At 36.9% G+C, this 13,526-nt stretch overlaps 2 protein-coding genes across 4 annotated transcripts in view; one reads left to right on the top strand and one right to left on the bottom strand.

Annotated features, from left to right (window-relative positions):
- Positions 1 to 5,940, top strand: part of scai (suppressor of cancer cell invasion) — a 32,815-nt gene extending 26,875 nt beyond the window's left edge. For all 3 annotated transcript variants that reach the window (XM_039658876.2, XM_039658875.2, XM_039658877.2), the window contains exons 14-17: positions 264 to 336; positions 472 to 645; positions 769 to 869; positions 3,036 to 5,940. In XM_039658876.2, the coding sequence (XP_039514810.2) occupies positions 264 to 336; positions 472 to 645; positions 769 to 869; positions 3,036 to 3,182 (495 nt within the window). In that variant the 3' untranslated portion in view covers positions 3,183 to 5,940. The remainder of the gene's footprint in view (positions 1 to 263; positions 337 to 471; positions 646 to 768; positions 870 to 3,035) is intronic.
- A 1,777-nt stretch (positions 5,941 to 7,717) lies between these two features.
- On the bottom strand, positions 7,718 to 12,707 carry arpc5lb (actin related protein 2/3 complex subunit 5 like b). The gene is made up of 4 exons (XM_039658901.2): positions 12,327 to 12,707; positions 8,781 to 8,853; positions 8,509 to 8,685; positions 7,718 to 8,361 (listed from the first exon to the last, which is right to left on the bottom strand). Exons 1-4 carry the CDS (start codon positions 12,464 to 12,466, stop codon positions 8,299 to 8,301), a joined length of 453 nt encoding a protein of 150 aa, XP_039514835.1. The 5' UTR covers positions 12,467 to 12,707; the 3' UTR covers positions 7,718 to 8,298.
- Positions 12,708 to 13,526: the final 819 nt, after the last annotated feature.

The raw sequence follows: 13,526 nt of genomic DNA, 5'->3' as shown, positions 1-13,526 counted from the left end.
AAGTAAGATACCTTGGATAGGGAGTTAACGGCTCTGTTGTAGTTTTTATCTTTTTAATTATAGATTGATTTGATCACTCTTTGTTTCAGGTTTTTTTCCTCCTCAACTGATTTTGTTTAGTTGTCTGCTTTGTTCAGTAATGGAGTGCCCCCTAGTGTACATTTATAACACATGAACCATTCACTACTAGTAGAGTAAATGTATTGTTAAAAATTAAAAATAATGTAAAACTAACTGTTTGACTTCTTCCTGTCTTTTCACAGAATTTCTCTAACCTGTTCGGTCAACCACTTGTATGCCTGCTTTCTCCAACAGCATATCCGAAGAGCATGCAAGGTCTCCTTTTTATATATATATATATATTTTTTGCTTAGCTTTTTATTTTTTCTTATTTAGTTTTCCCCCTTGAAGTAAGAGTGTCTGTTAATACATTTTGTATTTCTATACTTTTTCTGTTTTACTCGCTTGTAGACCAGTCTCAGCGTGGAAGTCTGTTTACTCTCTTCCTCTACAACCCCCTCATGGGCTTCCTGTCTGTCTGTGGACTGAGCAGCATGCGCTATGGATTGTGGGAAAAGGCTCAGGAACTCCTGCGGAAGGTTTTCCATGACATTGGCCAGATGATCACGAGTTCCCGAGTTATAGGTAAAGCCAATATGTGCCCTTTGTGCTTTTTTTTTATACTTTCATACATTTGTATACATCATTGACTAGTTGGACCAATGGACAGATATATATTTCATAGTTTTCCTGTTGACTGTCTTCCAGATCAAGCCTTTCTACAGTTTTATGGCGATGAGTTTCTGCGACTGCTCATGATCCGTTTCGTGTTCTGCTGCACCACGCTCCGATTACACAAGCTCTTCCGGGTGAGACTGAATTTAATTAATATTATATATGTTGCTATAATAAACACAATTTGATCAATAATCAGTGAAATAATTGTCATATTTGTCTCACTAAACTTATTTTAAAGCAACAATTAAAAAAAAACATTGGTGACATTTATTAATAGGCTACTATTCTCAACACTGAGATCTGAATCCAGTGTTTCTTGAAAGTTTGCCTTCAGGAAATTAACTTCAGTTGAGGTCCAATAGAAGAAGAAGAAGAAGAATGAAAAGAATATCACCTGTTATTTTTTGAATAAAATAACTCAAACTAAATTTTAAATAAAAATAAAGCTAAATTGAAAGATTACAAAAATAAACTAATTATAAATAAATAAAATAAAAACTAAAAATATAAAAATAAATGCTACTTCAAAGTATTAATAAATACTATAATATTATTTTAATAATACTTTATAAATATAATAAAAAATAATACTTCACTCTTTGTATCCCACAATAATAATTATGAGTTATCCAAAGTCTTAGACATATAAAGCTGCATTAAACATACATTTTATGTATTGTTGTTAACCTCCTATTGGAACTACACACTCCACAGTTTGAGAACTACTGAGTGAAAACTGCAGCCACATTACCGAAAAAAAAAAAAAGATGAACAAGTTCAGGTTCTCTAGAAACAGAACCAATTCAAGTCAGTGTCATATCAAAGTCAATCTGATTACACCTGGTCACTTAAAGGTACAATATGTAGGATTTTTGCAGTAAAATATCCCAAAACCACTAGGCCAATGTTATATATTTTATTTAGTTGATTACTCACAATATCCCAATGTTTCTAACTATTTGGAAATTGTAAGAAAATTGCAATTTTAACCAAGGAAATGGGACTAGTCAACAGTCAGTGGCGTCATATCCGCGTTACCCTCGGTTTCCGCTCGTACTACCATAGTAACCATGGTGACAGACGTGGACAGCTGGGTTATGCTTAGCAGGATGCTCATGCTATTGTTGTTTTGTTCAAACATTTTGGACCATGGCAAGCAGACTTTGAGACAAATGGCGAGAGCTCCACCTCCGCGGCTAACTTTGACTTGACAGAAATGCGAGTATTCCACTTTATTAGACAGGTGAGCAAATGTACATAAAACGAATCAATGTTGTTTAGTTCAATATGATGAAATGTTAGACTATGATCTGTATGTTATTCTATGTTGATCTAGCTTACTGCTACTTTCATACAGTCAACAAACAACCTAACAACATTCAACACACTCAAATGCTGTGTAGTGTGATAGTGTTCAATCACATTCGCAATACAACCACAATTAGTCACTTGCAACTTCTCAAATCTGTCACTGCAAGTTCAAATTTTGCACTTCGACTTTTGCTACACTTTTCGCGATATACGAGGTGCAAAACTAACTTGTGCATTTGCCACTCAGTGGCGGCGAGAGCGGAAGGGGGGCGGGAGCGGAGCCGTTTCATTGGTTGGCGCCTAGCCAGTGAAATGGGACTTCTATTGTACGCGAAAATGTCACGAAAAATTCTAATTCAGAATATGCGTTTGTAACCTGTTGGCGAGTGCAAATCTCAGCGTTCAAGTTCAGATTTTGCTGTGAGTGTAAATGTTAGTGTACACATACAAATATTTATTGTACAAGTTCACATCTACGTGCTCTCGAGTTTTGCTACTAATTTACCTTAGTATACGTCTCTCATTAGCAATCGTGCTCTGCTTCATCCCAGAGTCATGTTAAAAACACCAAAGTATTCACTCATCCATAAAAGATCCATCAGCTTGACTACAAGATCCATAATTCCGCTTGGTGCTTTGCGTCATCGATGTACGCCTTTGTAATTGTAAGAGATTAGTGACCCCTGGTGGCCAAAAATTACATACTGGACATTTAATGTGTTTTCTCTGAAAATATAGCTTTCCAATCAATTCAGATAGCTATTCGATCAGTAAAAACACATGAAGTGACCAGGTGAAAACATGCCCAAACCTTTTAGAGCCAAACCCTTTCAGATAAGTGTAATTTTTTTAAGTGACAGAATATAACAGCAAGAGATCACATTTTTGAGACTGCAGCAGTTTAACACAGTTTTTGAACCAATGTTTTATTCGAGATGTTTTCACAAAGCAGCTGGATGAGGATGCTGTTTCTGTGCACGTTACAGGAAGCGAGGAGCTTTCCAGAATCGTACCCCCAGCTGCCGAAACAGGAGATGGTGGAGAGCAGCCTTCTACAGAAACATGTGCTAGAGCTGGCGGCCATGTTGGATGTCCAAAACCTCTTCTCTGATGGCTTGTTGGATAACTATTGACCACATGGTGGCACCATGCCAACTTCCAGACACACGTACCCCCCCCCCCCCCACACACACACACACACACACACATAGAGGCGCTCATGTCCATACATGGATACACAAGTTGTAGGTAGTTTCTTCTGAATAAGCTGGTTGTTTAACCTAATCTCATTTAGATCTAGATAGTCTAGATAGAGAAAATATCTCATCATTGTGGGCAGATATTTACAGTTTGTCTAGTTCACATGCATTTCTAGATTTGAACTAACCACACACACCCAGATGCAAAAGCGTTGCTCCCAACATACAGGAGAACACGGAGATTTACTACATGCATGAGTGTATGTGCGCAGGCACACAGCCGTTCAGACCTGTTGAGGGAAGCTATCGCCGTTTCTGAAGGTGATTAGAAAGCACAAGATAACATAGGAGACTTGAGAAAGAGATTTGGAAACATTTTTTAATGACGATTGGTGTAATTCCAGGGAGATTCTTCCAAAAAGATGAGCCTAAGGCTTTGGCAAAACACATTTTGGAGAAGGAAGTTTGTTTTCCCTTCTCAACACTCTGCCTCTGCAACGTTTACACAGTTTTTTCCATTGGGAGCGTGCAGCATGTTTGCATTTATTTGCTCTGTCTTGCCTTTCTTGTTTGTTTTCGTTCATTAAAACGTGTTCGTTTTTCGTCTTGACACAAATTTCGTGGACTTTAGTCTGGCCTTTTGAAGGAGGTCCATCGCGCTGTGCCTCTTTTGGGTTGTTTTGGTAATCAGCTAACTGGGCCTCAATTAATCGCTACTTTGACACCAGAATCTCCATTTTATCGAGCGTTTCTTCAAAAGAGATTATTTTTAGCATGCCTCAGTAGTGTGGTAAGCCCATACTTGCATAATGTAATAACCTAATGTCTTATTCCATGTGTGCAGTGGACACCAATAGCCAACAAAGTTCTCTTTTATAGTGTCACAGAGATGTACAGGCGTACTCCTGTATATAGGTGCAAATTTGTGTATATATCTATATATATATATAAATATAAATATGTGTATAGTTCTATAAGAAGTCAATGTGATGCAGAGAAGTGTTTCTGTCTGGGTTGTTTGTCATGGCAGATCTGTGAAAAGATGACCCTCTGCATGTGACAGGGGCCGTGTTCTTTTGTCTAATCTGTGAGTGGACCATGCCACTGTCTCAACTGCGCACCTTCCCGCCACTCCACACAAGTGCAGTCAGCTGACATTCCAAGGATCATGGCATAAGAGCATCCCTCCTTCACGACCCATCTGTGTCAAGGACAAGTGCATTGCATCGGTCTAGTAAGAAATGATGTGATCAATGTTTCGTTCGGTTCATTACGTCACATTGTTGATCATTACGATGATGGCGGTTACGATAACAGCCTTGCACTTTACTTGCACTATTTAAGTTTTATTCTGATGTTATTTATTGTGCGGTTGGCAAGAGACATGTCTGATCATTCTGTTATGTCACACTTTTGGCAAAAAAGCTCATCCCTTTCTCCGTCTGTGATCTCCGGTACAAATCGGAACACATAATGATGGATTTTTCAACGTTTACCAACTCTTCCCCAGAACTGCAGGTTTTATCATGGACATTCAAATAGGACCAAATGATTCTTGCATGTGGAGAGCACAAGGTCCCGTAAAATACCGTCATCGCTCTCCTTTATTCTTGTTTATATTTTAGCACGTTTCATAGCTGCTTCCACGCACTTATTTAAAAAAAAAATCTCTTGTGTAAAAAGAGAGAAGTTTGCTAACGAACAAATCACTGCCAAACAAAATCAACTTTAACATAGAAAATCCACTGCCCAAATTACAGTCTTGCTGGCACAAATTGTTTCATGGCCTAGCTTTTTTCTTTTTTTTTGGAATTTTTATTATTATACTGTTTTAGTTTGCCAAAAAGAGTAGGGCTGGATGGAGATGAAGAGGGAAACAGATGGTGGATGTCACCGTTTCCTCTCCTCTAGTTGTCTGACCTTGACTGGTGGACTGTCGAATGTTTTTGCCTTATTTAATTTATGTTAGTATGTGTGTATGAGTATCTTAACTTCACAGCATCCTATAGATTAGCTCTGTAAGTTCTCGCTCAGACTGTCCAGGGATAGTGCTGTATTCACACCACACACCATTCATCTGAGAGCACAGGGGTGAATACGGACTTTAAGCACTTGTATGTGAAATGTACCACAGAGTAAACCTACCAATTTAAGATTTAGGGGGAAATGCAATACCCCTTTTTTATTTATTTAAGTGTTTTCTTACCTATTGCCCACATTTATGTAGTAGTTGCATGTTATTTAGCAGATCGGTTAAATGTTGATGCCCCCTGCACCATTTTAATGAATGCTGTAAATGCATTAGCAGCTATGATTGGATGGAACAAAAAGAAAATCAACTGCATTTGTTTTCTATTGTCAACATGGGGCCAGATCTAAGGTGTAGTAATGGTGATTTCTACCAGTTCCTACTGTTGTGGGAGGGAACATTTTCAAAAGTGATGTAATGGTCAGAATACTCTTTCTTTATAAGTTAAGGGGTTCTAGAGTTGCTAGTTGAACATACTTGCATTGTCCAATTGTCATGTGTTTTTAATCACTTAACTGTTTTGTCTTATCTGTTGCCAAATTATATTTGATGTTTGTTGTTAAATGCAGAGAAAAAAAAAGTGATGAAACCAAAACATGCAAGCTTTTTGTTTTTAAGAATGCTATTTAAGAATATTAAAAAGTTTATGACTGTTTTGCTTAACTTTTGGTGTTCCTTAATACATATAAACATAATATAATTGTGCATTGTAATTTTAGATATATTTTTTTGGTTATACCCCTTTCATTCTTTTAAATGAAGATTATTTTTGCTGTAATAATGAACATCTTTAAAGGGTTAGTTCACTCAAAAATGAAAATTAAGTCATTAATTACTCACCCCCATGCTGTTTCAACCCCGTAAGACCTTCGTTCATCTTCGGAACACAAATAAAGATATTTTTGATTGAATCTGAGAGCTGGATCACTCTTCCATAGGCTTCCTAAGGGACTGGCTCTTGACGGCCCATAAAGTCATTAAAGAAAAGGTTTAAATATTCCATGTGCCTTACCGGCTGCTCACCGCTTAGGAGTTTTACCGCCACCTACCGTATAAAATGATGATCCATATATAAGGCGCTCCGGATTATAAGGAACACTGTCGTTTTTTGAGAAGATTAAAGGCTTTTAAGTGCACCTTATAGTGCGGAAAATACGCTAATTGAAAAGCGTATGTACAGCGCGTATCTTCCTCTGCTTGTAAACAGAAAGTTTTGCGCTTCCAGCTATATCAGCACATCATCTTATACGGTAGGGGGCGGTAAAACTCCGCGGTGAGCAGCCGGTAACAAGAAGTAGACGAATGAGAACGTCCTCGTTTCAGTTGAGTTCTCGCGCATGCGCCCATAATGAAGTAATGGAATAGTGGAATAAAGTCGTTATTTATGTTTTTTTCGCACAAAAAGTATTCTCGTCGCTTGATAAACTTATAATTGAGCCGCTGCAGGCACATGGAATATTTAAACCTTTTCTTTAATGACTTTATGGGCCGTCAAGAGCCAGTCCCTTATGCAGTCTATAGAAGAGTGATCCAGCTCTCATATTCAATCAAAAATATCTTTATTTGTGTTCCGAAGATGAACGAAGGTCTTACGGGGTTGGAACAGCATGGGGGTGAGTAATACATGACTTAATTTTCATTTTTGGGTGAACTAACCCTTTAAAACACTAATTTATATTCATTTTAAAGCCAATATCCATTATAAATGTGATTCACATGTAGCATTTAAATGACTTTGATTTTAACATTATTTAGACAAAATATTGTATGATTTAATAGACCATAAATCAGTTATTGATTGCAACAAAATTTTTATCAGTGCATCGCTAATTGGCTTTATGCACAGCTGCACTACTTTCTGAACTTCAGCCAGCTACGTTGTTTCCTGTCCGTCATTATTGGACAAGCTGATTAATTCAGGTGTGACTGATTATTGTTGTTGTGACTACTGAGGTCAGGCACACCTGGATCAATCAGTTTGGACAGGAAACAACGTAGCTGGCTGAAGTTCAGAAAGTAGTGCAGCTGTGCATAAAGCCATTTAAGTGTTGTGGAACTCGCCAAATATTCGATTTAGCCCATACACATGAAAAACCATCTGACATTTATAGACGAATACAGCTCCTGTTCCTTGTGCCGCCCAGCAGTGAGATTACAGCACTCCATGCATGATATCCCTGGGGCTCTGGTCTTGGCATGATAGAAGTTATCAACATTACATCCTTCAGAATTCTTTGAAGACCCCTTTATCTTCTTTTCCTGATATGTATTATCTTAATTACCCTGCCCTTCCTGCTTCTGTAGGGCACCATCCCGAATAGAACAGTCAAACAGGTTAGACAAGTCAGTTGTACAGTATTACCATTTTATTATATGGCCAATGAGTTATACTCTACACATGAATCATTTATTAAAATTAAATCAAACACAGATGACAACATAAAGGAGATCCATTTACTTTATTGTAGCAGGCACTTTACAATGATCCCCACTCTACCCCTTTGGTGTACATCACTGTTTCCATTATTAAATCTCTGCACAAAAACAAAGCAGTATGGGACAAAAGATGTGAAATAAAAGAAGAAAATAAAACATTGATTAAATCTAACTAATAAAATAACAACCTCATGTACTGACACACATTTGCTGCTCACACTCACCTGATCTTTATTCACCACATTTTACTCATAGCACGTACACCGGGATTGTTTTGTTTTCCATTTTTTCCCCTCGAAAAACCATGTCGGATTGAAAACTTTTTTTGATGCCAGTATATCATAGAATAATTTATGATACATTGACATGAACGTTGCTTCTCTTTTACACAAGCATATTTTTTTCAGTTCGAAACAAGTGCTTTGTTGTTTCTCTACCGTTTACAGTTTTTTTTTAGTTTGTTTTTTCATCAGGGCAGTAGCATTCAAAACGATGGTCTCTTGTTCTTTCCTTTAAGTAACAGGCAAACCTGTCTCATGTCCTCTGCGTCTCTTAGCGACATTGCTTCCAGGTCGGCTCAGGTAGTCATACAGTCTTCCTGGCTGTCAGAACTCGAACAATAGAGCCTAGTCCTCCAATGGCAAATGCCTGTTATCGAAGATAAGGGGGAAAGTTTTATTCATGCTATATATAGCCCACTAAAATGCGTATTACATATCTGATGGTTTTTGTACCAACATTGTTAACTACTGACTGAAACATAACAAATTGAGTAAACAAAATTCTTAGGTTTACCTTTTCATGCCACTGCAGCAATATGGCACTGCTATTTTCTACAGGCCTCTCAAAGCCTTTGTAGATATACTTCATAAGAAGATCGACTCCATTCTTGTCGAGAGATTTAACAGCGGGCTCTATATCGTTGCCCCTAAATGATGTCAGAACCTTCAATACCACAGTCTGAGCTCTTTCCTGGGAAAGAAATACAGAAAAGACGGCATATTTCTAGAAATTGCGCAATCTGTGGTCACTTCATTGTAAAAAGTTTTTGTTGAAACGGTCTGTACCTTTATTGCAGGGTTTTTGCTGTTGATTGGAGGGTTCCTCAGAGCAATATGAAGGGCTGCCATCATGTCCCCTGTGCATTAGAGCTGGTTAAGGAAGACAGTCATTTTGTAAAAATGAAGCTGACTAGGGGGAACTAGGTTTCTCGGATGAAGTTGTCACAAACATACATACACACTCAAGCTGAACCATAAGGAATTTCTCAAAACAAATTATTCTTTGAGACAGGACTAAACTCTCAGGAACATGGATGATTGATTGTCTAAAGCCACTTGCCACTACATTCTTCATAACAACAGTGCATTAATACGAGAGACACAAGGCTATCCCTAATTTAATTTCAGTCTCTAATTATCAACTTTTAATCGAACTATTAAAATTTTAGATGCTGTGACCTCAATAATACAAATAGAAAGCCTCAAAATAGAAGCAAAACAGAGAACACTCTTGAGTCTCAAGGCACTTGTCTTCAGCGCCCTTGTGTTCCAGAATATTTTCTTCTTCATCTGGGAACTTCTTGTCCCCAGATGACCTGTTCTCTTGCTGTGCTGAGGACGTTCCACTTAAGTTTGGATGGAATTACATATCCATCACCGTATTTCTTTTCTCAATTAAAGCATTGTTATATGACGCTGTCCGTTTTTTAGTTGCAGTATAAATTAACATTTCACTCTCAACTAAACAAAATAAAAACATGAATTAAAATAAGACATAATAGGTTGTAGAGTTGTCAGAGATACCCAAACATTTACTGCCTAAAGACAATTGAACACATCCCAAAATAAGAGTCTCAGAGAACCATAAATAAGAATTCAAAAACAATTAACAAAAGTTTGGGATCAGTAAGATAGTTTTTTTTTTTTTAAAGAAAGGAATAACTATTCAGCAAGGATACATGAAATTAGTAAAAAGTGACATTAAAGACAATTATAATGTTACAAAATATTTTTATTTTGAAAAAATGATTATTATTTAGCATTAAAATTATATATCAACCTCTTCTACCCCATATCAAGAGTGTGGTGAAAGCATGTACTGCCAGGGATTCATTCAAAACGCTGACAAAATCAACAGGGAGCATGCAAGGTACCTTTGGGACCTCTTGTTTTTCAAAGTGCGGCTCAGCGCTCTATAATAACAACTGGCATCTTCAGCAAGATCAAGCTTTTAGCATTCTGCCCCACTGCACCCAAAAAGTGTTGTGAAACAAGTCAGATACCGATGCCCAACAGTCAGACAGACTATCACAAACAAAAGCAGCACATCTAGCCTGAGGGTCTCACATTAGAGGACCTTCACATGATATTCTACTGTCCATAGAAAAGGTTAACGAGTGCTTATTACAGGTTTGAAATTTTAAGTGGGACACACTGGAACAGTGAATCCCCTAGTTGTGGCAAGTGAACTCTGCATAAAAGATTCAGTCTCACGGGTTTCAGCTGTTCCACCAAATCAACTCAAGATAACATCAGCAGGAACTTACTAAACCAGGTACCATGGTAGAGCAGAGAGGAAGAGGAAGCCTGATGCAAATCAAGAGGTCTCGGGGGAGTGGCACAATGAGGGGAGAAGTCATGAGGTGACAGGCCTCTATGGCAGCCAAATTTCATTCCACATCCTGCTAGGGCCAAATCCCAACCATTTAGACAGCTCAGAGAGGGTAGTAATAGCAGAATGAACTAGAAAAAAAAGTTTAATGAGACAAGCTTTAAGTTGGCTTGAAAAAGCAGAACCAGAGAGTTTGAAAAAGTTTAAATTAGTGTTAAGTTTGATAGATTGGTTAGTTCTAGTAGAAAGAAAGGATAGTAAGAAAGAAAATAAAAAATAGTTGATAGAAAGATTAGTTTTAATAAAAGAAAGATTAATTAGGAAGAAAGAAGAAATATTAGTTGGAAAGACAGATTAGTTAGAAAAAAGAAAGATTAATTACAGAAAGAAAGATTAGTTAGAAAAAAGAAAGATCAGTTAGAAAAAATAAATTTGGTTGGATAGAAAGATTAGTTAGAAAGAAATATTAGTTAGAAAAAATAAAGATTAATTACAGAAAGAAAGATTAGTTAGAAAAAAGAAAGATCAGTTAGAAAAATGCAAGATTAGTTAGAATGAATTGCCAGACTGAAATCAGTCTGAAAAGATAGCACACTAAGTCAGAACAGTTTGAAGGTCTGACCCAAGTTTGGAGTTTATAGAGTTAAAGCTCTAGGAGGAGTTAAGAAATTTGAGGTCAGAAGAATAATCATAAGTTTATTACGATTTTAGTAAGTTGGCTCTCACAAGTCAACTTAATAATAGGTATGTGGTGCCTTTGGCAAGCACCACTAATATGTTTAAATAGGATTTCAGTAAGTTGGCTTTCTCAAGCCAACTTTATCATCACATTATTGGCAAAAACTTTTCATCCAAAAACTAGAGATCATGTTCAGGCACATTTCACCTGTGAGCAAAACTGGCACCATGGAATCACAAACAAACAGGAAGATCACAGAGACAGTAACACCATTGTATATTTCAGCCTATACAGTACAAGGAAGCAATGTGACAATAGCGTGTGGATTCACAACCCTCCTCAACAGGTTTGTTTACAATGCAGACGACTGTTTGCTTCAAATGCCTATTAGCGTAGTCTAGCCTAATTGGAACACTGTGACAGAATGATGTATCTGAAATGTCAGACCACTCTTGTTCTCAGCAGCTGAATACATTAATACAAGTGTTGAACACAAATGAACTATTTTTATCCAATTGGTTACATTTGAAATCAAAGGATATTTTGAGTTTTAAGGGTCTAAAAAGAGTTTTTTTTACAGAGTTGTAAATAATTTCATTTTTACATGGCTGCTGTAAACATTCACATGACCCGAGCTGTTACTTCCAGTTTACTTCTCTGAAAGATAATGTCTGTCTGTTAAAGCTCCATGAAAAGTATTTAAATTAGAATAATTTAATTTAAGTTAGAATAAGTAACTTATTGATTTTAATACTGCTTGTTACATTAAATGATCCCCCTCACAGATGACGATTCAAAAAAGGCAATGTATTGTTTGCATCTTTCCTTATTGAGCAACTGGCCATTGGGAATGTATAGTTGTTACCAGGAATAACATTTGAAAACTTTTTAAAAATGACACGACATTTGTTTCATATATATATATATACATATATATATATAATTTCGCAAGCCAGCATTTTGGATTCAATTAATTATACCAACTATAAAGTTAACTTTCGTTATATAATACATAACTATAATATACTGATTTGCTGTTTAAGATTTGTCTTACAATTATCAATGTTAAAAACAGCTGTACTGCTTGATATTTTTTATGGAAACCCTGAAGCATTTAATACTTGCAAACTATAAAAATTGTGTCGTTGCAGTTAAAATGAATACAAAACAACGCTATGTTAAAATCTTGTAAACAAGGCAGCACAATCATCACGTCATCATCATGCCCTAGTACTGTATCGAGCGAGGCGCGCACTCATGTCACACGGGCTCATGTTCATGTCTCAATCCCCCAAAACGTTGCGCTCATATTAAAGGATATTGCCTGATAAGATTGTCGACTTCCGCCGCATCAGGTCCTTGCTGGTCTGCAGCCTCATCGTGATCGTCCACGAATTTATTCTCGTCGAATTCATCAATGTCCACCTTTCTGAAGCGCGAAGACAGCGTGTTCTTGGCCATCGGGGCCAGTGTCACTCACCAGCAGTCCCGTGTGCTGTAACAGCGTCTGTGCTCCGATGGGAGATTTCAGTCTCTGGTTATAGTCGACGTCAGAGACACCACATTTAAAAATAGATCCAAAGATGGACGAATAGATTAGTCAAAATGGGTTGCGTTCACCTCGTTACACCAGCACATGAACTGTTTCAGTGTGTACCGATGATGCAGGGCTGCATATTTAATATGAAAGGTGTGATAGCAAAGCTTGAGTTCTACTGCCACCTGCTGAGTAGGAGTGTGTGAAGTGATTTTACAGTTAAAGGAACAGTTCACCCACAATTAAAATTGTCAATATTGACATTACATACCAGTATTTTTTATGTCATTATCAGTCAATATATATGTTACTATTTTATATGTCAATACCAGTCAATATTGACATATTAAATACATACTAAATATAGCTGAGGAGTGTGCGAAGTGATTTTACAATTAAAGGAACAGTTCACCCACAATTAAAACTGTCTTTGGGGAATAAATACTTGTTTAGAAAATATTAAGCACGATTTAAAAAATCTTTGCAATGCCCAGTGGATTAAAAGTGGATTGGACAGTTTTTTTTTTCTAATAAAAAACAAACAAACAAACAAACAAAAAACATTATCTATAGGCTATAGGTATTTGTCATTTAACATGCTTTATTCTCAACACAAACATTGAGAGAGTGTACATGTGTGTGTGCGTGAGTGTACGGTGTGGGCAGACTTTTGGATTTCTGTTATGGTCATAGACTAAAAAATAGGTTATGGTGTAAAAAATAAATTACACAGAGTTGCATGTAGATATGGTGTTAAGGGATACTTCACTTTGAAATTAATTTTTGATATGTTTTAGCTTACCTCAAGTGCATCCAAGTTGTAGGTGTCTTTGTTTCTGCAGTATTTTCAATTTTGATATTTTTAGGTCAAATCGTTCGTGTCTATTCATACAATGGAGATGGGGTCCACCTCAAAGAGCATGCACAGAGAAGTCCAAAATAAACCTGATTCAATGACTCGTAAATGTTAGTACACATTGATGG

Source organism: Pimephales promelas, chromosome 4 (genome assembly GCF_988280905.1).
Source record: "Pimephales promelas chromosome 4, fPimPro1.hap1.1, whole genome shotgun sequence".
NCBI classification, from domain to species: Eukaryota; Metazoa; Chordata; class Actinopteri; order Cypriniformes; family Leuciscidae; genus Pimephales; species Pimephales promelas.
The sequence above is the reverse complement of the archived record's forward strand: the minus strand, read 5'-3'. Positions and strand labels throughout refer to the sequence as shown.

Bases quoted from the DNA above. Each gene is read 5' to 3' on its own strand.
- arpc5lb (XM_039658901.2), bottom strand. From the start codon at position 12,466: ATGGCCAAGAACACGCTGTCTTCGCGCTTCAGAAAGGTGGACATTGAT. The intron at 8,686-8,780 runs GTACAGACCGTT...TTTCTTTCCCAG, and splicing joins GCAAAAACCCTGCAATAAAG to GAAAGAGCTCAGACTGTGGT. The intron at 8,362-8,508 runs GTAAACCTAAGA...CTTCGATAACAG, and splicing joins TGCTGCAGTGGCATGAAAAG to GCATTTGCCATTGGAGGACT.